Source organism: Vipera berus (genome assembly GCF_964194415.1).
Source record: "Vipera berus genome assembly, chromosome: 7".
Taxonomy (NCBI): Eukaryota; Metazoa; Chordata; class Lepidosauria; order Squamata; family Viperidae; genus Vipera; species Vipera berus.
The window spans coordinates 1424041-1451678 of record NC_138209.1 but is presented as its reverse complement, the minus strand read 5'-3'; the positions used below and the strand labels follow the sequence as shown (position 1 = coordinate 1451678).

Below are 27638 nucleotides of genomic sequence, written 5' to 3'. Positions count from 1 at the left end.
CTTCTGATTTCTGGTGGGCAGACGAGGGAGGGAGAAAGGAAAGAGAAGAAAGACAGAAAAAGAAAAAGGTGGTTTTGACTTCTGGTGTGAAGACTCATCCTTGTTCCTTTTCTTCCTTCGTAAGGATTTTTTTCCTCCATTGTTTTTTCCACTCGTTCGGTCTGAAGACTGTTAAGACTGCGTACCCCACCCCACACACACACACACACCCGCTTCCGGCATTTTTTGTTGTGAGGCCCACCGAGCTTATGTGCTTGTAGTTGGGGGCGAACCTAAAGCCCTTGGGCCAGCTTCCCCTTTGGGGGGAGGGGTCCTCTGGAGCTCCTCTGGGGTCTCTCTCTGAGCTGGGTGGTCTCCTTGCAGACGTTTCGTGGCCCAACTAGGTGACATCCTCAGGGCTAGAAGGGAGGGGGGGTTGCGGAGTGGAGGAGGAGGACTGTGGGGTCCTTGGTGCTTTCTGAGCTGGGTGGCGGACGTTTCATGACCCAACGAGGTAACTTCATCAGTCGGAGGAAGAGGAGGAGGAAAAAGAACCATGGGGTCCTCGGCTTTTTCGGAGCTGGGTCATCTTTTTGCAGACATTTCATTACCCAACTAGGTGACATCAATGCTAGAAGAGAGAGCGGGGGGAGGAGGAAGATGACAACAACAACTGTGGGATCCTGGGTGCTAACTGAGCTGGGTGGTTTCCTTGCAGACGTTTCATGACCCAACTAGGTAACATCATCAGTGGAAGAAGGGAGGGGGGTTTGTCAGGAGGAGGAGGAGGACTGTGGGGGTCCTTGGTGCTCTCTGAGCTGGATGGTTTCCTTGCAGACATTTCATTACCCAACTAAGGAACTTCATCAGTGGAAGAAGGGAGTGGGGTTTGCAGAAAGGAGGAGGAGGGAGAGAGGATGGGAGGAGGAGGAGGGCTGTAGGGTCCTTGGTGCTCTCTGAGCTGGGTGGTTTTCTTTCAGACATTTCATGGCCCAACTGGGCAACATCATCAGGGCTAGAAGTGAGTGGTGAGGGAGGAGGAGGATCGTGGGGTCCTTGGTGCTCTCTGAGCTGGGTGGTTTCCTTGCAGACGTTTCATGGCCCAACTGGGCAACATCATCAGGGCTAGAAGGGAGTGGTGAAGGAGGAAGAGGAGGAGGATCGTGGGGTCCTGGGTGCTCTCTGAGCTGGGTGGTTTCCTTGCAGACATTTCATTACCCAACTAAGGAACTTCATCAGTGCTAGAAGTGAATGGTGAGTGAGGAAGAGGAGGACTGTGGGGGCCTGGGGGCCCTCTGACCTTGGTGGTTTCCTTGCAGACGTTTCATGGCCCAACTGGGCAACATCATCAGTGCTAAAAGGGAGGTGGGTTTGTAGGGAGGAGGAGGAGGAGGAGGAGGAAAAAGAGTAGTGTGGGATCCTGGGTGCTCTCTGAGCTGGGTGGTTTCCTTGCAGACATTTCATGACCCAACTAGGTAACATCATCAGGGCTGGAAGGGAAGGGGGTTTGCAGGGGGGAGGAGGAGGAGGACTGTGGGGTCCTTGGTTCCCTCTGAGCTAGGTGGTTTCCTTGCAAACGTTGCATGGCCCAACTAGGTAACGTCATCAGTGCTGGAAGGGAAGGGGGTTTGTGGAGAGGAGGAGGAGGGGAATGAGAAGTGGCTTCCCCCATTGACTTTGCTTGTTGGAAGGGATCACATGACCACGGCACGCTGCGACCGTCCTAAATATGAACCAGTTGCCAAGCATCCGATGCTGCAATGGTTGTTAAGTGTGAAAATGGTCACAAGTCACTTCTTTCAGGGCCCTTGCAACTTTGAACGGTCGCTAAATGAGTAGTTGTAAATCAAGGGAGTTACCTGTAGTAAGTTGGAGAGCTGGATTTTCCCTACGAAACTTGGCCTCGTTGTTCATTATGGGCATTTTGCTTTTTTTTTGGGACGCCTGTCCGGCTAAGAGACCTCCTCAAGCAGCGGAATGCAGAACACGTCATTACATCTGATTGTCCATTTTTATAGACAGTTAGCGCCCCAAAACCCATCATTGGTCTCCCTGGGATGCGAAAGACGGCTGCTTCCAGATGACAGCTTGGAGAAACGCTGGCGAGATGTTCTCAGATGTTCTCCAGAGCTTTACAGCAGGGCTCTTCCAACTTGGCCCTTTGACGACTTGTGGACTTCAACTCCCAGAATTCCTCAGCCAGGCACGCTGGGAGTTGAAGTCCACAAGTCGTCAAAGGGCCAAGTAGTTGGAAGACCCCTGCTTGACAGGTTAGTTAGGTTCCAAGGCAACCATCAGCTGCTCTTCCCCACTTTGCACCCCATCAATCCCAACACTTACCAACTCCCTTGTCTGTTGGCTGTCATAAGTTCCAGCTTGCTATTTTGGATCAGGGTCACGACCCCGGCTCACCCACCCACCCACCCCCCAAAAAACTGGCCAATGGTTGGGCTGAATCCATAAAAGTTGAGTCCACCAATCACTACACCCATAAGAGCGGGTGCCTCACCTCTGCTCTTCCACCAGTCCAGAGGCCTCCTTTTGCACCTCAGTTGGAGAGGAAGTCGATGGACGCCCGCACGGTCTTGGAGGTCCAGACATCCATGGCTGCCACTTTGATCTCCGTATCGCCGAACTGCATGCTGGCCCGTATCTCCCGCCGGTTTTTCTTGGGCGAGTTGGACTCGTCCAGTTCCTCCAATTCGAGGCTGATGGCGCCACACTTCCTCACCCCCGGATCGGTGATGTAGACGGCCTCATCCGTGGCGCAGCAGTAGATGTTGATGATGATCTTGCGTTGACCCACCCGGGCTGGGCAGTAGCTCCTCTGCACCACTTCGCCCAAGGCCACCGACTGGTCCACCGAGACGAACTTCTCAAAGACGTCGGTGCACCAGTTCTTCCCATCCTTGACCAGCAACTTCTCCTTGGGGTGCTTCCCCTCCACAAACTTGTTCAGCACCCCCACGCCGTAGGTCAAGGGCGAGCGCCTCACCCGGACGATGGTGGGGTCGAGGCCGAAGAGCACGGCCCCTTTCAGGATGGTCAGGCCCACGTCCTGAGGGATGATGACCCGGCAGCAGCTGCTGAAGGCGGACTGGACGGCGTGCTGTAAAATGGCCGACTCGGCAAAGCCGCCAACCAGGAAGAGGAACTTGATGCCTTTCACTTCGGGCTTCTTCATGAGGTCATCTGAAGGAAGGAAGGAAGGAAGAAGTCGGAAAGGGGAGGAGAAGAAAGGAAGGGAGGAGATGCCCTGGGTCCAACCTAGGGACAAAGCTGGACATTTGCTCGAGATGGGACGTGAGGAGGATGAGACAGATACAAAGAGTCTTGTTTCTTCATAATTTAGTTCAGGGGATCCCAACCTGTGGGCCGTGAACCACTGCCCGGCCGTGGCCTGTTGGCCACCAGGCCACAGAACAGGCTGGCCAGTGCGCATACATGTGTGGCAGCACTCCCACTTGCGCTAGCGCTGACGCCGTGGCAAAAACGGCACCGCCACCCATCAAAAGCGGGGCACTGCCACGCGGCAAAAACGGGTGGTGCTAGCGAGTGTGGCACGTGCTGGTGGCCCTGTTTATGCATGCACATGTGCCTGAAAAATGCTTCCCCCTCCCTTTTCCTCCGGACCACCAACAGAGAAAGGTTGGAGATCTCTGATTTAGCTCACGGGAGGACTTTCGCCCTTGAGTGTGAATTGGGTAGCAGGAATTGGGTAGGTCTACTCTAGGATCAAGGGAGACAGGGTAGCAGTCTCCCAGTATTTGAGGGAGGGGCTGCAAAAGAGAAGTGGGGGTCAACTCCCAGGCCCAGCAGGGGAGGCCCAGAGGACTCACCAATGTGCCTGATGATCTGGCTGACGGTGGGCTGGAAGAGATCATTCATGGCCTCGGGAGACATGCGCAGCATCCCTTGAGAGGACCACTTCACCAAGTGCATGCTGGGAAGGCAAGGGGGGAGACAGAGGGCTGAGAAGGGGAGGGTCCCTCATTTTATTTCATGTGATGGTCTTGAACCCGTCGGTGGCCTAACAGTCTGAGGGTCCAAAATTACCTCCCCACACTCACTCAGTCATACACACTCACAAACACACACATGCAAACTAGTGAGTTCTGCTGTTTCTTCGCGGCTCTGATTCTGTAGGTCTGTCTCTCTGTGTATCATCTCTCTCATCTATCTTATCTATCTATCTATCTATCTATCTATCTATCTATCTATCTATCTATCTATCTATCCCTCTATATCTATATATCTATATCTATCTATCTATCTATCTATCTATCTATCTATCTATCTATCTATCTATCTATCTATCTATCTATCTATCATCTATCTATCTATCTATCTATCTATCTATCTATCTATCTATCTATCTATCTATCTATCTATCTATCTATCTATCTATCTATCATCTATATCTCTCCCTCTCTATGTATCCTTATCATCTCTCTCTCTCCCCCCCCCTCTCTCTATCTTCCATATCATCTATCTGTCTGTCTGTCTGTCTATCTATCTATCTATCTATCTATCTATCTATCTATCTATCTATCATCTATCTATCTATCTATCTATCTATCTATCTATCTATCTATCTATCTATCTCTCCCTCTCTATGTATCCTTATCATCTCTCTCTCTCCCCCTCTCTCTCTATCTTCCATATCATCTGTCTGTCTGTCTGTCTATCTATCTATCTATCTATCTATCTATCTATCTATCTATCTATCATCTCCCCTGGCCCCCTCTCTCTGCCTCCCCCCCCCGTGGCCCCCGGGTTCTCCCCCACCTGCTGCGCTTCAGGGCGGTCTCCACGTTCTGCCCCCGCTGCTTGCGGTAGAAGTCGATGAAGGAGAAGGGGAGGGAGATGTTGAGGGGGTTGGCCCGGTGGGGGGCGGCCGTCCGCTTCCGGGCCTCGAAAGCGATGGTCAGGTCGACCCAGGCCGCCGGGCGCTTGGCCTTGAAGGTGGCGATGAAGTCTTCCCCAAATATCTGGCAGAGCAGCTTCTCAAAGGCCAGGTCCACCCCGACAGCCCCGTAGGGACCTCCTGGCCGGAGAGGGGAGAGCAAGAGAGGGACGGCCAGGTCAGGAACCAGGAGAGTGCGGCCGCTCTCCGTGCCCCCAAACAGGAGCCCGGAAGGTCCTCCTCTGGCAAACGAGGGGGGGGCTCTTTGGAGCAGCTGCTTCCAGGCCCCTCTGGATTGGGGGCCACCACGGAGAAGGTCAGCTCTGCTCTCTCCGGTTCGCCCCAGAAGGAGCTAAGATCTCCAGAAGTGGCCCTGCAGCTTGTCTAGTTCCACCTCTAGGATCCGTTTCATCTAGAGAGAGTCCTCAGCTGACAACGGAGCCCCAAATTCCTTTCCCTTCCCTTCCTTTCCTTTCCTTTCCTTTCACTTCACTTCACTTCACTTCACTTCACTTCACTTCACTTCACTTCACTTCCTCTCCATTCCATTGCTAAGCAAGACATTTGTTAAGAGAACTTTGTGTCACTTTACAACCTTTCTTAAAATCGTTCAACGGTTCCAAGAAGGCTCCAGAGCCATTTGCACCACTCAGGTGACCCCGAAGACACCGATAAACCTCCAGGTGGCCTCAATGACTCTCTAAAAGGAGGCAAAGGACCGGCTGTCTGCAAGGAGTATAAATCTTTCCATTCCCCACCATCCAGCAAGAGCTGAAGAAGCTTCTGGGAGGAGAAGCGAAACATCTTTAAAGAGAAAACAGAAAAGTCCAGTTGCCTCCTGAAAAAAGCACCTTTAAATTAAATTAATTTTAAATTTTAATTTTTAATGTTATCTTAATTGTGGGCTGTATTAATTTAATTTTATTCTCTCTTTTGTATTGTTTTTAACTTGCCCTGTGAACCGCCCCGAGTCCTTCGGGAATAGGGCGGTATATAAATTCAACTAATAACAATAATAATAATGATGATGGAGAAGCTCTGTAGACTTTTAGCTTTTTATTTTTTTCTTTTTAATGTACGCATTCATCATTTTTATTTTATTTCTTAAATTTTTGTCGGTGTTTATTGCCAGCATATTTAAACTCAGTTACTGAGGGCTGAGCTCAAACATGCTTGGGATAAACAGTGTGTCCATCATCTGACAAAAATTGAAAAAAACTAAAACGAAGGATAGATAAAGTTGGCCCAAGGCTGCCATCCGCTGAAGGATCTACCGTTAAGAAAAGTCAAGGACATCTTCTGTGAAAATCAGCTAGGAGATATCGCCTCAGTAGTTTTAAAAATAGCGAAATAATTATCGCTTCACTAGGTTTTTTAAAAAAAGTTAAATAATTATCGCTTCACTAGGTTTAAAAATAGTTAAATAATTATCTCTTCACTAGGTTTAAAAATAGTTAAATAATTATCGCTTCACTAGGTTTAAAAATAGTTAAATAATTATTGCTTCACTAGGTTTAAAGGTAGTTAAATAATTATCGCTTCACTAGGTTTAAAAATAGTTAAATAATTATCGCTTCACTAGGTTTAAAAATAGTCCTTTTTCCAATATTTTTTTTTCAACGAGTCGTTTCAATTGTAGCCACTAGATGGAGCTCTAGGATAAATACAGCTGCCGGTTTTGCAGGAAAGAAGAAATTTAAAAATATTTCCTGAGGATACAAGGAAACAGCCCTGGGCTGCTTCATCCTCAGTCTCTCCTCCTCTTCCTTTTGTGTCATCTTTACACCTTTACAAAATCACACTGACTGCATGCGTTTTAATCGGCACGGCACACTGAACAGGGTGGGTTACTGCATGGCAGTTTGGCGGGTCGAATCCCGAGTGCCGCGTAGCAGAGTGAGCGCCTGTTACTCGTCCCAGCTTCTGCCAACCTAGCAGTTCGAAAGCACGTAAAAATGAAAGTAGAAAAATAGGGACCACTACGTTGGGAAGGTAACAGCGTTCCAGGCGCCTTTGGCGTCCAGTCATGCCGGCCACATGACCACGGAGACGTCCTCGGACAAGCGCTGGCTCTTTGGCTTTGAAACGGAGATGAGCACCAGCCCCTAGAGTTGGAAACGACTAGCACGCGTGTGCGGGGGAACCTTAACCTTTTTATAGATACAGGAGACTCCAACTCCTATAATCCCCAGCTAGCATCTCTGCATATCTCGGAGGATGGGGCGGGGGGGGGGTCCAATCTATCTTCAAAGACCCCAACTTCAGCCAAGCTGGTCGAAACATTGAAAGCTAAAGCGATACTTGGAAGAGTTGACACCATAACAATCTGGAGATCCCAAAGGTGCTTTCTTTTCGCCCCAGGAGGCAACTCGACTTTCTTGTTTATCTTTGAAGATATTTTGCTTCCTATCCCAGAAGCTTCTTCAGGTTCTGACTGGATGGTGGGGAATGGAAGGATTTATACTCCTTGCAGACAGCTGGTCATTTGCATCCTTTTTAGAGAGTCGTTGAGGCCGCTTGGAGGTTTATCTGTGTCCTCAGGGTCACCTGAGTGGTGCAAATGGATGTGGAGCCTTCTTGGCTGCAGGAATTTCTTCCTTCACTGTTGAACACAGAGGATTTATACTCCTTGCGGACAGCTGGTCATTTGCCTCCTTTTTAGAGAGCCGTTGAGGCCACTGTTGAGGTTAGCTGTGTCCTTGGGGGGGTCACCTGAGTGGTGCAAATGGGTGTGGGGCCTTCTTGGCTGCAGGATGTTTCCTGCCCTGGGTCCCTTCCGCTGTTCAAGACAGGCGCAGGATGATGGGGATGAGTCTATGGTGGGCCTGCATCTCAAACTGAAGCACAAAATGGTTCCTGGAGTCCTGCAATGTTTTCTGGAAATCCCCTCGGGCTCCCACAACATTCGAAGGGTGTCCATCCCTAAGTGCATATCTAATGAGATCTCTCCTCCACTGGGCCACTAGGGTTGGACTAGAAGACCTCCAAGGTCCCTTCCAAACTCGGTTGCCTATGGGGATTCTCCGTCCTCCAGATCAGGGTTGTCCCAAAGGTTTTTTTTTTTCAGGAGGCAACTGGGCTTTCCTTGTTTTTCTTGGAAGACGTTTCGCTTCTCATCTCAGAAGCTTCCTCCGCTCTGACTGGAGGGTGGGGAGTGGAAGGATTTAGAGGGCCTGCAAACAATTGGTCATTTGCAATTCTTTTGGAGAGTCGTTGAGGCCACCTGGAGGTTTGTCTGTGTCCTCAGGGTCACCCGAGTAGTGCAAATGTATGTGGAGCCTTCTTGGATGCAAGACACTTCCTACCAGACGGAAAACGTCCTACAGCAAAGAAGGCTCCACACCCATTTGCACCACTCGGGTGACCCTGAGGACACGACAAACCTCCGAGTGGCCTCAACGACCCAAAGAATTGCAAATGACCAGCGGTCTGCAAGGAGTATAAATCCTTCCGTTCCCCACCATCCAGTCAAAGCTGAAGAGGCTTCCGGGATGAGAAGCGAAACGTCTTCAAAGGAAAAACAAATAAAGTCCAGTTGCCTCCTGGAAAAAAGCATCTTTGGAGCCTCCAGGAACTGGATGGGTGAGAAGCTCCGTAAAGAATCCGGAGGGTATCAGTCAGGAGGACGGGATGGATATGACTGGGAAAAGGGGGATATCCACCCCTCCGTGCCCCTCCCCCCGAGGGCCCCTCCCCACCAGCCTCACCGGACGCCTTGTAGAGCTCTTTCAGGGTGCCCTGCGGCTGCTCGATCTGGTGGACCGTCAGATCCACCGTCCCCCCGCCGCAGTCGGCCACCACGTAGCGGTCCCCTGGCCAGCAAAGAAAAGGCAGGTGAGGCTCTGCTTGCTGAAGACACGGATGCCCGCCTGAGGTGTTGGGGAGGGGAAGAGGAAGTGGGGACCACCGTCTGGGCATGACGTCAGACGGGCTTCTTTCAGACACGACGGGCAGCAGACAGACCCCCCCCCCAACAAGGCCAGAGACCCTTCCACATTCAGCCCAGGGCAAAACTGGTTATGAGTGGTGGTGGGGGGTCTAATACGAGGAGCCCTTGGTACCCACTGAGCTGGGTGGTCTCCTTGCAGACGTTTCCTTACCCAACTAGGTAACGTCATCAGGGCAAGGAGGGAGAGTTCGATTTGCAGGGAGGAGGAGGAGGAGGGCGGAAGGGAGGACTGTGGGGTCGTTGGCGGTCTCCGAACTTGGTGGTTTCCTTGCAGCCGTTTCAGCACCCAACTAGGCAACCTCGTCAGTGCTAGAAGGGAATGGGGTTTGGGAGGAGGAGGAGGAGGAGGAGGAGGAGGAGGAGGAGGAGGAGGAGGAGGAAGACTGTGGGGTCCTTGGTGCTCTCTGAGCTTGGTGGTTTCCTTGCAGATGTTTCATTACCCAACTAGGTGACATCATCAGTGCTAGAAGGGAGGGTTAGGGTTTGCAGGGAGGAGGAGGAGGAGGAGGAGGAGGAGGAGGAGGAGGACTGTGGGGTCCTTGGTGCTCTCCGAGCTTGGTGGTTTCCTTGCAGATGTTTCATGACCCAACTAGGCAACATCATCAGTGCTCCAGCGCTGTTTGGGTCATGAAACGTCTGCAAGAAATCAACCAGGCTCAGAGTGCATCAAGTACGCCTCATTTCAACCCTGAGCTACAGATATTGTCTTTCCGGACTCTGGAACGACTGCAGAGAAGAGCAACAAAAATGATTAGAGGGCTGGAGGCTAAAACATACAAAGGTTACAAGAATTGGGGATGCTTAGTCTCATGAAAAGACCGGGAGGGTCCCCCTATTCTTCAGAGCCCCTGAAGAAGGCGGGACAAGAAGCGACGGATGGAAACTCACCAAGGAGAGAAGCAACCTAGAACTAAGGAGAAATTTCAGGACAGTGATAGATAATTAATTAATCATCATCATCATTCATTAATCAGTGGAACAACCTGCCTCCAGACGTGCTGTGGGTGCATCGCCAGAGGCTTTCAAGAAGAGACTGGCCAGCCCTTTGTCTGAAATGGCACAGGTTCTCCTGCCTGAGCAGGGGGTTGGACTAGAAGACCTCCAGGGTCCCTGCCAGCTCTATCGCTCTATGTCCTTTTATAATGGTCCATAATTTTCCACCGTGATCTGAAAACCTATTTATTTGAACAGGCCGGCCTTGGTTTAAGGGTTTGGGGTATTTTTAATTATTTATTGTTAGGGCTTAATTAATTTAATTTTATTTTAACTTTTGAAATGTAATGCTTTTATTGCCCTGTACACCGCCCTGAGTCCTTCGGGAGAAGAGTGGTATAGAAATTCAATTAATAAATAATAAATAATAAATAATTTTTCCGCCGCAGAAGCCACCAGTCGCCCTGGGCTTCCTCCAGCCTTTGCTTTGGGCCAAGAACAACAAGGGCCTTGAGTTAACCCTTTCTCCGCCTCAGTACTGGGTCCCTCTCCTTCGTGCCCGGGGTTTTGCCTTCCCCTCCGGTGCAAAACTCCGAGCTTTTAGTTTCCCATAGACAAGGAATGTAAAATATTGGTGGAAACCGGGAGAACCCCATTTGGAGCACTCTGGATCTAGCAGAGCAAGCCTAATCGCCTCCAGCACCGGGGTGAAGGGGTTGTATATGCAGGAAGTCCTTGACTTACGACCATTCTTTTCGCGGCCGCAGCGGCAACGGCGCTGGTAAAAGCGACTCGTGACCGTTTTCCACACTTAACGACCGTCGCCCCAGCCTCCGTGGTCACACGATTGAAATCCAGAGGCTCGGCAACTGCCATGACTCCTGGGGTCACACGATCCCCTCTTGCCGTCTTCCAACCGGCCAAGTCCACGGGGGGAGGGGGGGAGAGAGCCGGATTCACATAACGACCGTGTGTCAAACTTAACTTCGCAAGAAAGGCCGAGTATAGAAAGGGGAAAAACTGGCTTAATGACAGTCTCGCTCAGCGGCAGAGAATCTGGGGCCGCCAAGGGTTGGCCGTAAGCCAAGGACGACCTGCGTGGGGTGGGGAGAGGAGTGGAGCCCAGAAGGCAGATCGGGCAGTGGTCAAATTGAGCCCCCCCCTCCCCTCTTCCCGCCCCTTCTTGGGGGCAGCTTCTCTGCCAGCGATCCGCTCTCTGGCTTTCAAGCACCTGGGCCAGCCAGGCGGTTTGGGACTCCCGTGCCCATCCTCCCCAGCCGGCCTTTCCCGGAGAGACACCCCACCCCCTACCTGTCTCCATTTCCGACCAAAGTTCGCCCACCCCGGACTCGATCAGGAAAGTCCGGCTGTGCCTGGACCGGCGGAGCTGCTCCCGGGCTGTAAGAGGAGAGAGAGGGCAGGGGGTGAGGCGGGGGTCCCGGCCTCGGTGGGCGAAGGGCCAGGAAGAGGCTGCCCCGAGCGATTCAGGGGGTCTTCCTTGCTTCCTGGCAATGGACACGCGGGGGCTGCGTTCCGATGAGAAGAGGAGGTTAGCTAGTTTGGGTCGTGAAAGGTTGGCAAGGAAAAGGACACCACTCAGAGAGGACCAAGGATTCCCCCCCTCCTCCCCCCCTCCTTCTCTCTACAACCCCCCCCCCCAGCCCTGATGATGTTACCTAGCTTGGTCATGAAACGTCTGCAAGGAAACCACCCAGCTCAGAGGGCACCAAGGACCCCACAGTCCTCCTCCTCCTCCTCCTCTCCTGCACTGCAATCATCACTCCCTCCTAGCACTGATGATGTTCCCTAGCTGGGTCCTGAAATGTCTCCAAAAAACCCACCAAGCTCAGAGAGCACCAAGGACCCCACAGTCCTCTCCTCCTCCTCCTCCTCCTCCTCCTCCTCCCCCTTCTAGCACTGACAATGTCCCCTAGTTGGGTCATGAAACGTCCGCAAGGAGACCACCCAGCTCAGAGGGCATCAGGGACCCCCTCACTTCCCCCCTCAGCTGCCAAGCTCCTCCTTGCCCGGTCTTGCCCCTCGTCCTGCCCCCCTGCCTGGGCCCTTCGGCTGGGCCGTGCCCCCCACCCCACCCCGGACCGGCTCCTGCCTACCCTGCCTGAAGCTGGAGTCAATGGGCAGGTCCGCGGGCCGCCCGTTCGCCTGGGGTCTGTAGCTGAGGTCGATCAGCTGGTTGAGGCGCAGCTTCCGGCAGTAGATGGAGGCGGCCTCCGGCTCCAGAGCGATCAGCAGCTGCTCGGGGTTCTCCGGAGACACCAGCCCTGCCTGAAGGGAAGAAAAGAGGGGGGGTCCTTTCATTAGCCAGAAGGGACCCCCCCCCCGCAGAGCACTCATCCGGGGGGGCACCAGGTTGGAGAAAGCCCAAGGGAGCTCCCAAGTTCTGCTGGCCGGCTCCCCTTGAAGCAGCCGAGGAATTCCCCAGGGACAAAAGAGGGCAAGGCTGGCTGGGGGATTCTGGGAACTGAAGTCCACGTGTCCCAAAGCTCCTAAGGTTGGAAAGCCCTGAGCTAAGGAATTATATGTAGGGGGGGGGTCTTCCCCTCCTCTCTCTGCCCTGGAATCTTCCCCCCAAATGCTTTATTTCCACAGTATTTTAACTTCAGAGCTGAAGAAAGAAAGAAAGAAAGAAAGAAAGAAAGAAAGAAAGAAAGAAAGAAAGAAGAAAGAAAGAAAGAAGAAAGAAAAAAGAAAGAAAGAAAGAAAGAAAGAAAGAAAGAAAGAAAGAAAGAAAGAAAGAAAGAAAGAAAGAAAGAGAAAGGAAGGAAGGAAGGAAGGAAGGAAGGAAGGAAGGAAGGGAGGGAGGGAGGGAAAGGAAAGAAAGAAAGAAAGAAAGAAAGAAAGAAAGAAAGAAAGAAAGAAAGAAAGAAAGAAAGAGAAGAGAGAGAAAGAAAAAGAAATGAGAGAGAGAAAGAGAAAGAGAAAGAGAAAGAGAAAGAGGGAGGGAGGGAGGGAAGCCGGCACTCACCAAGTAAGCCGCTTCCCTCATGAACTGCTTGGCCGGCTGCTTCCAAATGGCGGGCACCGTGATCACCCACCGGATGGCATCGGCCACGGGCAAGGCCGGGCACTGGTCCTTCAGCTCCTGCAAAAGAGGGGTGGGGTCCAAGGGGGTCCTGGCTGCATATCAGGGCCTGGGGGAAATCCATCCCAGCAGGGATGCTGGCTGGGGATTCTGGGAGACGAAGTCCACAAAGCGGCCAACTTGGGACACCCCTGATTAACAAGGAAGAAACTCCTTTGACCTCCGCACAGAGTTGTCCTGGGAGGGTCTCTCCCTCTCTCCTTCTCTCCCTCCCTTATTCCTCCCTCCCTCCTTCTTTCCTTCCTTCTTTCCTCCCTCCCTTATTCCTCCCTCCCTCCTTCTTTCCTTCCTTCCTTCTTTCCTTCCTTCTTTCCTCCCTTCCTTCTTTCCTCCCTTCCCTTCCCTCTCTCCCTCCCTACTTACTTACTTCCCTCGTTCCTTCCTTCCTTCCTCCCTCCCTCCCTCCCTTCCTGGAAGTTTTCAAGAAGAGACTGGACAGCCATTTGTCTGAAATGCTAGAGGATCTCCTGCTTGAGCAGGGGGCTGGACTAGATGACCTCAAAGGTCCCTTCCAACTGTTATTCTGCTAGCCTTCCTTCCTTCCTTCCTTCCTCCCTCCCTCCCTCCCTCCCTCCCTCCCTTCCTTCCTCCCTCCCTCCCTCCCTCCCTCCCTTCCTCCCTCCCTCCCTTCCTTCCTTCCTTCCTTCCTCCCTTCCTTCCCTCAGGTGACATCTTCCCCCCCAACCCCTGGAGAAGTGGGGGGGGGGTCTCCCCGCTCCCTCTCTCACCTGCAGGGCCTGCTGCTTGAAGAAGCGAAGGGCGTGGCCAAAGACCTCCAAGGCCGGCACCTTCTTCCCATTCACGGCCCCCAGTTCGGTCTTCATGCTCAGATCCTGACATAAAAGGCAGCCAGCGAAAAGACTTTCAGGCCGGGTGGGAAACGGGGCAGGGGGCCTTCGCAGGCAGCCTTCCGGTCCCCACCACTGAGGAGGCCGACCTTTCCGTCGCTAGAGGGAGACCGTCGTTAAGTCAGTTTCGCCCCACTCTACTCACTCTGGAACTGTGGATCTTCATTTTGAACTTCTCAAAGTAGAGCCAGTCCCGGGCTTCCTCCGGGTCCAGATCGTGGTAATAGTCCCGGGCTGTGTAGCCAAAGCTGTGGAAGGCGCCTTTCGGCGTCAAGAGGAGGCTGGTGGGGGTCTTCTGGTGGGCCACGCCGGGGTCTCCTCCCTCCCATTTCCTGCCAGGGAAAAATCCAAAGTGGAATTAATTCTCCCCACCTCATAGGAAGGCCCCGAGATGGGGCTAGTCTCTTCCGAAACGGGAACCCATCGGTCTGAATTCTGTGGCGTGCAAGTCGGGGGGGCTCGACCTGACGTTTGTCTGGTACCCCCAAAAAACTTTGCCCAGAGGAATTTCCTATTTAGAACCAGGGCCCCTAGCTGTGTCTCTCCAATCTTGGCCCCTTTAAGAAGAGCTGTGGACTTCAACTCCCAGAATCCCCCAACCAGCCGTGCAGAGTTAGATAAGGGTCACTGGGTTTTGCTCCTTCCTGGCCACGTAAGGATTCCAGGCTGATCCCTCTTTTAACTCCCACGCCTGGCTCTGCCAGTCCTTCTCCTACGATCATTCCCTGGAAGATTCAGCAAAATGTTTTTGTCCCTCGATGGAGAGAAAATAAATAGGATTTAAACACGATCATTTTTTAATTAATTGATCACCCCAGGGGAGGGGAAAAAGGAAGAATTTAACAGCTGGTTTCCTTCAGTGACTTTTTCTATTTATTTTTTTAAATTTATTTATACAGTGAATTTTTATAAAGTGACATCTCAGAATACCCAGGCCTTGGTTGTTGTTTTTTTTTTAGAACTTCCTATGTTGCTTTCGAGGCCATCTCATTTGTTCATAAAAAAATGCCCAAATCCTGAAATCTGGGTTACCCGAAAATTAAGTTTTTTCTTTCTTTTTTTTTCTTTCTTTTCTTTATATATCATAGGCTACTCCAGGATATTCTATTGCAATTAGGTAAAAATTAAAAAAACAGGGTATGGATGTGTGTAAGTGAAAATATATTGAAAATTCTTCTAATTGATTATGTCACAATTAGAAATGTATTCATTCGATTAATTTGCTTATGTCAAAACTAAGGGAATCGGAGAGGGGAATCTCTGTTGACGCAACTTGAGCTATTTACAAATAATTTGTTATTTGCAGTTGCTTACTTTTGTACCCAACCACCGTATTGCTTCACAAATATCTGGATGTAAAATTTTAAAAATTAATAAAACTTGCACAAAATAAATAAATAAACAAATAAATAAAAAGTGCCCAAATCCTGCTCTTCCTCCCTAATCCAATGGAAACGGAGCTTCCAGGGACTAAACATTGGCTAGTCCTCAAGAAAAAATCCAAAGGTAATGGTAAAGGTTCACCCGCACATGCGTGCTAGTCGTTTCCGACTCTAGGGGCCGGTGCTCATCTCCGTTTCAAAGCCGAAGAGCCAGCGCTTGTCCGAGGACGTCTCCGTGGTCATGTGGCCGGCATGACTAGACGCCAAAGGCGCACGGAACGCTGTTACCTTCCCACCGCAGTGGTCCCTATTTTTCTACTTGCATTTTTACGTGGTTTTGAACTGCTAGGTTGGCAGAAGCTGGGACGAGTAACAGGCGCTCACTCTGCTACGCGGCACTCGGGATTCGACCCGCCAAACTGCCGACCTTCTGATTGACAAGCTCAGTGTCCTAACCCACTGAGCCACCGCGTCCCTTAGTCCTCAAGAAAAAATCCAAAGGCCATACTCCAAAATCATCAATTAGGCAGAGAGATGATGATGCTAGTGCTGGGTGCAAATCTCTTCCAAACACCTGGCAGCTGAGTTCCCTTCCGTCGCACAAGCCTTCCGCCTCTGAAGAGAGGATCGTGAAAAACAAATATTCTCTGATCATTCATGCGGGGAATATCCAGAGACCGCGTGCCAGCGATTGTGGAGGAGATCTGAAGAATAAGTGTCTCTCTGTGTTTAGGTGTGTGCGTGAGAGAGAAATAAAGAGAGAGAGAGAGAAAAACAAAGAAAGAAAGAGAAGAAAGAGAAAGAGAAAGAAAGAGAAAGAGAGGGAGGGAAAGAAAGAGAGAGAGAGAGAAAGAGAAACAGAAAAAGAGAGGCAGAAAGGGAAAGAGGAAGAAAGAGCAAAAGAGAGACAAAGAAAGAGAGAAAGGAGAAAGAGAGAAAGAAACAGAGAAAGAAGGAAAGAGGGAAAAAGAGAGAAAAGAGAAAGAAAGAAAGAAAGAAAGAAAGAAAGAAAGAAAGAAAGAAAGAAAGAAAGAGAGAAAGAAAGAGCAAAAGAGAGGCAGAAATGATAAGAGAAAGAACGAACAAAAGAGAGACAAAGAAAGAGAGAGAAAGGAGAAAAGAAAAAAAGGAGAAAGAAAAAAGAGGGAAAGAAACAGAAAGAGGGAAAGAGAAATAAAGACACAGAAGGAGAGCAAAAGAAGGACAAAGAAAGAGAGAAAGGAGAAAGAGAGAAAGAAGGAAAGAGGGAAAAAGAGAGAGAAAAGAGAAACAAAGACACAGAAAGAAAGAAAGAAAGAAAGAAAGAAAGAAAAAGAAAGAAAGAAAGAAACAACGAAAGAACGAACGAAAGAGAGGCAGAAATGGAAAGAGAAAGAACGAACAAAAGAGAAAGAAAGAGAGAAAGGAGAAAAGAAAAAAAAGAGAAAGAAAAAAGAGGGAAAGAGAGAAAGAAACGAAAGAGGGAAAGAGAAATAAAGACACAGAAGGAGAGCAAAAGAAGGACAAAGAAAGAGAGAGAAAGAGAAAGAAAAGAGAAAGAGGGAAAGAGAAAGAGAAAAAAAGGCGAAGAGAGAAAGAGAGGTGGAAAGGGAGAGAGAGAGAGGGGGGGAAAGAAAGAAAGAAAGAAAGAAAGAAAGAAAGAAAGAAAGAAAGAAAGAAAGAAAGAAAGAAAGAAAGAAAGAGAAAAGAGAGGAAGAGAGATCCTGCCTTCAGCCCCAGAGGGTACCTCATCATGTGCAGGGTCTCTGGATCGCTGACGAAGCTGAAGGCGTAGCCGCTGGACGTGGTCCCGAAGTCGATGGCCACCACCACGCCAAAGGGCGCCGCCTCTCGCCTCCGGATCTCGCTCCTCTGCAACACACAGGCCGGGATGCAGAGGACCCCCCAGCACCACTTGGCAAGCCCACCCAGCACCCGTCTTACCCCCTTACTTTGGGGGGCTTCGGCCAGATTTTCTTTGGGGGGGAGGGAGGGGGGGGAGACAAGGCTTCTGCTTACCGGTGACTGAGACGGGGTGAGGGGCGCAATGCTGCAGCTGTGGCTGTGGAGCCCCGGAGAACTCGGCGGAGACGGGGTACGGGACCGCTCCCCATTTGTCCCTGGCGAAGAAGAAGGGAAGGAAAGAGGGAGGCTTAGAAACAGTCCTTCTCGCGGGAAAGGGACGGAGTTGGAATCCCGAAGGTGCTTTTTTTCAGGAGGCAACTGGACTTTCTTGTTTTTCCTTTGAAGACGTTTCGCTTCTCATCCCAGAAGCTTCTTCAGCTCTGACTGGATGGTGGGGAAGGGAAAGATTTATACTCCTTGCCGACCTTTGCCTCCTTGCAGAGAGTCGTTGAGGCCACCTGGAGGCTTATCTTTCTCTTCGGGGTCACCTGAGGGGTGCAAATGAGTGTGGAGCTTTCTTGGAGTTTTTTTCAGCGGTTCCAGGAAGGCTCCATGCCCATTTGCACCACTCAGGTGACCCTGAGGACACAGACAAACCTCCAGGTGGCCTCAGCGACTCTCTAAACGAATTGCAAACGACCAGCTCTCTGCAAGGAGTATAAATCCTCTTGTCTTCAGCGGTGAAGGGGGGACCCAGGGCAGATAACATCCTGTAGCCAAGAAGGCTCCACACCCGTTTTCACCACTCAGGTGACCCCGAGGACACAGATAAACCTCCAGGTGGCCTCAGCGACTCTCTAAACGAATTGCAAACGACCAGCTGTCTGCAAGGAGTATAAATGCTTCCATTCCCCACCATCCAGTCAGAAGTGAAGAAGCTTCTGGGATGAGAAGCGAAACGTCTTCAAAGAAAAACTACAGAAAGTCCAGTTGCCTCCTGAAAAAAGCACCTTTGGGACAGCCCTGACCTGGAGGACGGAGAATCTCCATAGGCAACAGTTGGAAGGGACCTTGGAGGTCTTCTAGTCCAACCCGAGTGGCCCAGTGGAGGAGAAATCTCATTAGACAACTGGGGCTGGATTCTTCTCCTCCACCACCACCGCTTTGTGGAAGGAGGCCCCTACATCTTTTCCTTTCCAAGATTCAAGCCGTCCTCAGTTTACCACCATCCCTTTAGCGACCATTCAGTTACGACAGCGTTGAAAACAAGCCACTCGGGGTCCTTTTTTTTTTCACGCTGAACATCCGCCGCGGGGTGAAAAAATCCCAAACTGAAACATTTGGCGAACGACTCGTCTTTGTGACGGTCGCGTTGTTCCGGGGGTCACCCGATTCCCCCTTTGCTGACCTCCCCAGCTGGAAGGTTCTCCCCCCACCCACCCGTAGATTAGCACAGCTCCCCTCGGCTCAGATTAAAAGCGTCCAGCCAACTTTGTGCCAAGAGCCACGCTCGAAAACCCACAGGGACGTCGTCGGAACGGACCTCAACCCAAACCAGAGGCAGCCAGATTTAATGCCGGGGAGCGCGAAATGCCGGAAGGCTGTCCTCGCCCACGCAGGCAGGGTGGGATGGCCGGCGGAGGCACTTCGGAGGGTCTGCGCACCCCACATCTGGTTCCCATTAAAGGGTCCAGCTAATTGCTTCCTCTCCCCCCCCCACCCCAAGTCTCAATCTCCACCCCGGAGCAGCAGCGGGGACGGTTCCTGGCTGACAGGCCCCGGCTGCAGTTCAGGATTGACAGAGAGGCCCATCCCCCATGTTATTGGCCGACCCGGCGAGGCCTGGTGATGCTGGGAGGGGAACCAGGACTCAGATGGGGACTCTCCCCTCCCCCACTCCCCATGGTGACTTTCCTGGCGTCCCCGTGCACGTATATTGACACATATATGGCATCCAGTTTTGGTCACCGCAATGTAAAAAAAGATGTTGAGACTCTAGAAAGAGCGCAGAGAAGAGCAACAAAGATGATCAGGGGACTGGAGGCTAAAACATATAGGGAACGGCTGCTGGAATTTGGTATGTCTAGTTTAATGAAGAGAAGGACAAGGGGGGACATGATAGCAGTGTTCCAGTATCTCAGGGGCTGCCCCAAAGAAGAGGCAGTCAAGCTATTCTCCAAAGCGCCTGAAAGCAGGACAAGAAGCAACGGATGGAAACTAGTCAAGGAGAGAAGCAACCTGGAACTAAGGAGAAACTTCCTGACAGTTAGAACAATTAACCAGTAGAACGACCTGCCTCCAGAAGTTGTGAATGCTCCAACACTGGAGGTTTTCAAGAAGAGACTGGACAGCCATTTGTCTGAATTGGTATAGTGTTTCCTGCCTGAGCAGGGGGTTGGACTAGATGACCTCCAAGGTCCCTTCCAAGTTGTTGTTGTTGTTGTTGTTGTTGTTGTTGTTGTTATTATTATTATTATTATTAATAATAATAATTTCAATACATGATAGCCATATTCCAGTATCTGAGGGGCTGCCACAAGCAAGAGGGGAGAGGGGTCAAATTATTCTGCAGAGTGCCTGAAGAAGGCAGGACAAGAAACCACGGACAACTTTTTAGGTAATAGAACAAGATTATATTTAAATAGATAAAATGTGTATTTCAGACATTATAGTTTGTTATGAAGTGAGATAAGGGAAACCTTGGTTACCCAAGGTCTGAAAATAATGGGTATCAAATTGGAATGTGGATGAGAACTTAAAAAACATGTAAAAATTAATAACAGGATATGGATTGTTTATGAAGATGGAATGTAATTGAGACATGGATAAGCTAAAAATTTGTTGACAAATGTATTAAGGATGTCTTGATTGAGCTGATCTAATTAGAAATGTGCTAGCTTGAATACGAGTTAGTAAACGTTAAGGGAAAAAGAGAATAAATATCTGACGTTGTCACCTGAGGTCTGCACTAAAGATGTCATTATTGAATTAATGATTGACCCAGCCACCCCCCCCACCCCACCCCCCAATCCAGGATCAAACCGGGGACGTTGCGTTTTTCCCCCCTTACCGATTTGCAGTGTGTGCATTGTGGGAACCGCAAGGGTTGTTGACATCTTCACATCACCCTCGTGCCTGAAAAACAGGGAGCACACGTCAGTCAGAATAGAGCTGGATACGGCCTTGGAGGTCATCTAGTCCAACCCCGCCCCCCTGCTCAAGCAGGAGACCTTATATATCAGAGGTCCCCAACCTTGGTGACTTGAAGAGCTGTGGACTTCAGCTCCCAGAATTCCACAGCTGAGGAATTCTGGGAGCTGAAGTCCACAAGTCTTAAAAATTGCCAAGGTTGGGGACCCCTGCCCTATACCATTTCAGACAAGTGGCTGTCCAGTCTCTGCTTAAAAAACTCCAGTGTTGAAGCACCCACAACTTCTGGTGGCAACTTCTGTTCCACTGGTGAACTGTCCTCACTGTCAGGAAGTTTCTCCTTAATTCCAGATTGCTTCTCTCCTTGATGATTTTCCATCCGTTGTTTCTTGTCCTGGAGCACAATTTGACACACACACACACACACACACACCCCTCTTCTTTGTGGCAGCCCCTCAGATACTGGAATACGGCTATCCTGTCCCCCTGTTGTTGTTTTTTCTCTAAACTGCCCGTTCCCAAATCCTTCGCGTGTTTTTGTCTCCAGGCTTTTAATCACCTAAAGGGACACGGTGGCTCAGTGGGTTAGGACGCTGAGCTTGTCGATCGGAAGGTCGGCAGTTTGGCGGGTCGAATCCCGAGTGCCGCGTAACAGAGTGAGCGCCTGTTACTCGTCCCAGCTTCTGCCAACCTAGCAGTTCGAAAGCACGTAAAAATGCAAGTAGAAAAATAGGGACCACTACGGTGGGAAGGTAACAGCGTTCCGTGCGCCTTTGGCGTCTAGTCATGCCGGCCACATGACCACGGAGACGTCCTCGGACAAGCGCTGGCTCTTCGGCTTTGAAACGGAGATGAGCACTGGCCCCTAGAGTCGGAAACGACTAGCACGCATGTGCGGGGGAACCTTTACCTTTTACCTTTTTTAATCACCTTAGTTGCTCTTCTCTGCACTTTTTCCCCAAAGTCTCAACATCTTTTTGGTTACGTGGTGACCAGAACTGGCTGCAGGATTCCAGCTGTGGCCTTACTAAGGCTTTACAAAGCGGCACTAATACTTCGTGTGATCTTGATTCTACGCAGTGACTTCCAATGACCTCCTTAATCCCGGTGCATGTGGCGTCTTGAGGGCAGCAACTTTTTGCACAAATTGTCCGTCCTCAATGAAGGGGGGGGGGAAATCACCCACCACAGGCCAGTCCTTGACTTACGACGACAACTGAGCCCCAAATGTCTGCCGATAAGCGAGACAGTTAAGTGAGTTTTGCCCCATTTTCTCACCCCCTCAGTTGTTAAGCGAATCGGTTGCAGTCGTTAAGTGAGTTGCACGGTCGTTAAGCGAATCTGGCTTCCCCCTTGACTTTGCTTGTCAGAAGTTCACAAAAAAGGGGATCACGTGACGGGAGATGCTGCAATAAATCCGGCTGAGGAATTCTGGGAGTTGAAGTCCAGCAATCTTTTGAGGAAAAACACCGGTTTAAACAGGGTGGGAAGGGGGGGGGGATTTTTGCTTCAAAGGGAAATGGCAGGTTTACTTGGTTTGGGATAGGCAACCTTGGCTCTTTTATGACTTGTGGACCAACTCCCAGAATTCCTGAGCCAGCATGGGGGAACTATGGCCCCTTCATGACTCACGGACTTCAACTCCCAGAATTCCTGAGTCAGCATGGGGGAAATCTATGGCCCCTTCATGGCTCGTGGACTTCAACTCCCAGAATTCCTGAGCCACCATGGAGGAAACTTTGGCCCTTTCATGACTCGTGGACTTCAACTCCCAGAATTCCTGAGCCAGCATGGCTCAGCTTGGAAACCTCTCCCTTTCCCCTCAGCATGGCTAGCTCAGGAATTCTGGGAGTTGAAGTCCACAACTCATAAAGCGGCCTAGGCCTAGGCCAGGGGCAGGCCACCTTGGCTCTTTTATGACTCGTGGACTTCAACTTCCAGAATTCCTGAGCCAGCATGGCTCAGCTTGGAAACCTCCCCCTTTCCCCTCAGCATGGCTGGCTCAGGAATTCTGGGAGTTGAAGTCCACGAGTCATAAAGCGGCCTAGGCCAGGGGCAGGCAACCTTGGCTCTTTTATGACTCGTGGACTTCAACTTCCAGAATTCCTGAGCCAACATGGCTCAGCTTGGAAACCTCTCCCTTTTCCCTCAGCGTGGCTGGCTCAGGAATTCTGGGAGTTGAAGTCCACAACTCATAAAGCGGCCTAGGCCTAGGCCAGGGGCAGGCCACCTTGGCTCTTTTATGACTCGTGGACTTCAACTCCCAGAATTCCTGAGCCAACATGGCTCAGCTTGGAAACCTCTCCCTTCCCCCTCAACGTGGCTGGCTCAGGAATTCTGGGAGTTGAAGTCCACAACTCATAAAGCGGCCTAGGCCTAGGCCAGGGATGGGCAACCTTGGCTCTTTTATGACTCATGGACTTCAACTCCCAGAATTCCTGAGCCAACATGGCTCAGCTTGGAAACCTCTCCCTTTCCCCTCAGCGTGGCTGGCTCAGGAATTCTGGGAGTTGAAGTCCACCAGTCATAAAAGAGCCAAGGTTGCCCACCCCTGTATCTAGAATAATGAAGAGAAATATCCTAAATGGATTGACACTGAAGACGTGACTGCGCACGTGAAACAAAACAAAATATTTAAGTGCAACTGTCTATATTTGTGCTGCAGGGTGATCAGCTTCATCTCTGCCGTTTTAATCTCTGCCCTTCAGCAGTTGTCATTTTAATTTTTTTTTTCCTCCTCTGCTTTCATATCTGTTTTTAACTGCTTCTCATATGAAGCCCCCACCCCGAACAGCTATTTCCGATGACAAACACAATTGTGGAGATAATAATTTGCACAAATGTTTTGGTTGCATCTGTTGGTCACCTCCCTCATCTATCTTTTTCCATACGTGGAACAAAAAGAGGCAAAAAAAGGAGGATATTCGTTTGCTATTTGTGTTTTTTTCTCCTTAAAAGCAGAAAAAGAAGAATCCAAATGGCTTTTAAAGTAATGCTTAACTTCCAGGTGGATTTATAATATTTCCATTTCAGAACTGATTTGCTCCAAATTACGGCTCGTCCTTGATTTACAAAAGTTCACTTAGCAACTGTCCGAAGTTAGAGCAGCACTGAAAAAAAGGAACTTCTGAACATTTTTCACACTTACGACCGTCGTGGCATGGGATCAAAATTCACACACTCGGCCCCTGACTCTTACTTATGACGGTCGCCGTGTCCCGGGAGGATCACATGATCCCCTTTTGCGATCTTCCCCCCAGCAAAGTCAACGGGAGAAGCCGGTTTCGCTTAACGACCATGTGACTAATTGAGCCCCTGCAGTGATTCACTTAATGACGGTGGCAAGGAAGGTCGTAACATGGGGCAAAACTCCCTTAAGAAATATTTCATTTAACAATAGAAAATATTGGGCCCAATTGTGGACGTTCGTTGAAGACTGCCTGTACACCATTATCTTGGTTTTCCGTTTTTCTCTTCCATTTTTTAAATTGTCGTTTTCTAGCGCTTTTTTTTTTACTTTTTACTATACAGGTGGTCCTCGGCTTACGACCGCAACAGAGCCCAAAATTTCTGTTGTTAAGTGAGACATTTGTTAAGTGGGCGTTGCCCCATTTTATGACCTTTCTTGCCACAGTTGTTAAGTGAATCAGCACAGTTGATAAGTTAATAACACAGTTGTTAAATGAATCCAGCTTTCCCCACTGACTTTGCTTGCCAGGAGGTCACAAAAGGGGATCACGTGATCCTGGGACACAGCGACCGTCGTAAATATGAGTCAGTCGCCAAGGGTCTGAATTTTGATCACGTGACCGTGGGGGGATGCCGCAAAGGTTTACAACCTTTGTGAAAAACGGTTTTTTCAATGCTGTTGTAACTTTGAGCAGCCACTAAACAAATTGTTGTAAGTTGAGGACTACCTGTATTATAAGCCTCCCAGAGTTGCTGTGAGATGGGCAGCCTAGAAATTCAATAAACTTTAAAAAATAAAATAAAATAGAATAAAATAAAAATAAAATAAAGTAATAATAAAAGAAAAGAAAATAATAAAAGAAAAAAAGAAAAAAGAAAAGAAAAGAATACAATAATACAATGCAATTTAAAATAAAATAGTAATAATAAAAGAAAATAAAATGAAATAAAATAGTAAGAATAAAATAAAATAATAAAATAAAATAAAATAAAATAGTAATATAAAATAAAATGAAATAATGAAATAAAATAAAATAGTAATAATAAATAAATAATAATAAAATTAAATTAAAATAAAATAAAATAATTTGATTTCGGATTCAAGGATCAGCCTTTGTATCTTGTCCAGAACTGACTTTCGTGCTCTGATTTTTAAAAACAAGACCTCACCCTTTCTGTTCTTAGAAAACCCACCAGCCTCTGTCCTTTCCCTTGCCTTGGGCAAAAGAGAAAAGCATAACACTCATTATGCCTTGGTGGAGCAGTGGGCTGATGCCTCCTTAAGTAACACCAGCTGCCTGCAATTAGTGCAGGTTCGAGTCCCACCAGGCTCAAGGTTGACTCAGCCTTCCATCCTTCCCAGGTAGGTAAAATGAGGACCCAGATTGTTGGGGGAAATTAAGCTGACTTTGTAATAATGCCGCTTGTGGGGGGGGGGTGTGAAAGCCCTAACAAGCAGGCATATCCATAGAATGAAGGCTATTGCTAAGCACATTGATTTGTGCTTCTTAGATTGTAAGCCACCCTGAGTCTTCGGAGAAGGGCGGGACATAAATGGGATTAAAATAAAAAAATAAAAAAATAATTAAGAGTGGCTTTAATCAGGGATCACCCCCACCCCCACCCCAGTGCTGGCTGAACACTCACAGAAGCTCCGTTATTGCCACGAAGGTGCCCAGTGCCAACTGGGGCATCGCACGGCTGTGGAAACCGAGTCACACCTTATTTGAAGGCAGGCAGCTCCTGTGCCCGGAAACCCAGATTTTTCCATTGCAGAGTTTCCATAATTAAGCTGCTCTCTGAATAAAGAGGCAGGAAAGGAAGGGATGGGCAGGGCAGGGCAGGCTGAGGAAGGACGGGAAATGAGAGCTGAAAGGACAGAGCAGAGTTAACAGAGTGGGAAGAGACCTTGGAGGTCTTCTAGTCCAGCCCCCTGCTGGAACAGGAGAACCGTTTACCGTCTATTTAATCTCTTTTAATTTGGTTTTAACGTTTGTATTGACTGTTTTTTAAATGCCCTGTAAACCGCCCTGAGTCCTTCGGGAAAGGGCAGTATATAAAATTTAATAATAATAATAATAAATAATAATAATAATAATAATAATAATAATAATAATAATAATAATAATAATAGTAGTAGTAATAATAATAATACCATTCCGGAGAAAGGATTGAGAAGGGACTGGAAGAGATGCAGAAGAAATTGGGCCGTGTTGCTTAGCATCAGTTGCGGTCCAGTCACCACCCTAGCCTGGCGGTGTTCAGTTCACAACTAAAAAGGACGGAGGAAGCGCCTGCCACCCTGGCAAGCGCACAACTCTCGGTGCCCTTCTCTGGCTAGCTTTGCTCCTTCCTCCCCCGACCTTGCAGCGCCTTCTCCCACACTTCTGCAAACGAAGTCCGAAAGCATTTGACGCACCACCGTGATGTCAAGGGGCAAACTAGCAAGCTTATTTTGCATGTTTCAGCCTGAGAGATCAAAGAGAGCTGCTGCAGAAGAAAAAGTTGGGTTGATTTAAACCACATGGTGCACCCAAGGCCCTCTTCCTCACCCGTAGCCCTGGAGAGGACCCCACGGTTTTGAATTTGAGGACTCTCGGTCACGAATATTTATTTTCCTAGCAAATTTCCCACATCCAAAGGGCTTGTTTCTACACACACACACACACACACACACACACACACACACACACACTCCTCCCAACTTCTCTAAGAAATGGGCTGGGCAGCCGATAAGGTTTTGCAACAAGGCTGCAAAAGGAGAGGGCAAAACATTTCTGGAGCAGGCAGCCCAGTTCCTTTGCCAAAGCTCGGAGACCAGCAAAATAAAAGTCTCTCGCTCAGCCCAACCCGTCTTGCAGGAGCAGCCCCAGTTAGCAGTAGCCCTTATTTAAGACCTATAGGCCGCTTCGCAGGGCTCCACAGCCCCCTCTAAGTGGTTTACGGAGTCAGCCTGTTGCCTCCAACAATCAGGGTCCTCATTTTACTGACCTTGGAAGGACGGAAGGCTGAGTCGACCTTGAGCTGGTCAGGATTGAACTTCCTGGCAGTGGGCAGAGTCAGCCTGCAATCCTGCATTCTCACCACTGCGCCACCACAGCACAATCTATCATCTATGATAGATAGATAGATAGATAGATAGATAGATAGATAGATAGATAGATAGATAGATAGATAGATAGATAGATGATAGATAGATAGATGATAGATAGATAGATAGATAGATAGATAGATAGATAGATAGATAGATAGATAGATAGATAAATAGATAGAAAGAAGATAGATGAATAGACACAGAAAGAGATAGATAGATGGATAGAGATATAGAAGAGATAGATAGATGATAGATGATAGATAGATAGATATAGATAGATAGATATAGATAGATAGATAGATAGATAGATAGATAGATAGATAGATAGATAGATAGATAGATAGATAGATATAGATAGATAGATATAGATAGATAGATAGATAGATAGATAGATAGATAGATAGAAAGAAGATAGATGAATAGATAGACACAGAGATAGATAGATGGATAGAGATAGATAGATAGATAGATTAATAGAGATAGATAGAAGATAGATGAATAGATAGAAAGAAGATAGATGAATAGACACACACAGACAGAGATAGATAGATATAGAAAGAAAGTAGATGAATAGATAGATAGAAAGAAGATAGATGAATAGACAGACAGAGTGAGAGATGATAGATGATAGCACTAGCAACAGCCCTTAGAATTATATACCGCTTCATAGTGCTTTAAAAGTCCTCTCTACGTGGTTTACAGAGTCAGCCTGTTGCCCCCAACAATCTGGGTCCTCCTTTTACCAACCTCAGAAGGACGGAAGGCTGAATAAACCTCGATGGAACTGCCGGCAGTGGGCAGAGTCAGCCTGCAATGCTACATTCTCACCACTGCGCCACCACGGCTCTTTGCGGGCTTTCATCTGAGGGGAGGGTGTAGAACTGTTGGTGGGGGGGGGTGTTGAGCCCCCTGGAATGATTGGGGTTGGAACCAGCTGTCTTATCTCCTTGGACAGAGATGGGGAGCTGATGAGACTTAAAAGGACAGATGCCTCAACGCTTCACTAGCTCCCAACCTCTGTGAGATGATCTCTCACATTACTCACTGGGACTGAAGATGTTACCTAACTGGGTAACAAAAGGTCTGCAAGGAAACAGCCAAACTCAGAGAGCACCAGGGGCCCCACAGTCCTCCTCCCCCTCCCCTTCCTCCTCCTCCCCTTCCTCCTCCTCCTCCTCCTCCCCCTCCCGTTCTTCCTCTTGCTTCCCCTCTCCTTCCTCCTCCTTTTCCTCCTCCTCTTCCTCTTCCTCTTCCTCCTCTTCCTCTTCCTCCTCCTCCTCT

General features: G+C 49.1%; 1 protein-coding gene across 2 annotated transcripts in view; it reads right to left on the bottom strand.

Annotated features, from left to right (window-relative positions):
• Positions 1 to 1829: 1829 nt before the first annotated feature.
• Positions 1830 to 27638, bottom strand: part of HSPA12B (heat shock protein family A (Hsp70) member 12B) — a 28264-nt gene continuing 2455 nt past the window's right edge. Inside the window, exons 2-13 of one of the 2 annotated variants that reach the window (XM_081332857.1) lie at positions 19995 to 20059; positions 17099 to 17199; positions 16827 to 16951; positions 13864 to 14050; positions 13599 to 13703; positions 12754 to 12870; positions 11882 to 12053; positions 11079 to 11165; positions 8593 to 8697; positions 4768 to 5026; positions 3819 to 3922; positions 1830 to 3171 (exon numbers count right to left, since the gene is read on the bottom strand). In XM_081332857.1, coding sequence (XP_081188983.1) covers positions 2528 to 3171; positions 3819 to 3922; positions 4768 to 5026; positions 8593 to 8697; positions 11079 to 11165; positions 11882 to 12053; positions 12754 to 12870; positions 13599 to 13703; positions 13864 to 14050; positions 16827 to 16951; positions 17099 to 17199; positions 19995 to 20040 — 2052 coding nt within the window. In that variant the 5' untranslated portion in view covers positions 20041 to 20059 and the 3' untranslated portion in view covers positions 1830 to 2527. The remainder of the gene's footprint in view (positions 3172 to 3818; positions 3923 to 4767; positions 5027 to 8592; positions 8698 to 11078; positions 11166 to 11881; positions 12054 to 12753; positions 12871 to 13598; positions 13704 to 13863; positions 14051 to 16826; positions 16952 to 17098; positions 17200 to 19994; positions 20060 to 27638) is intronic. The other variant, XM_081332856.1, reaches the window with a different exon arrangement.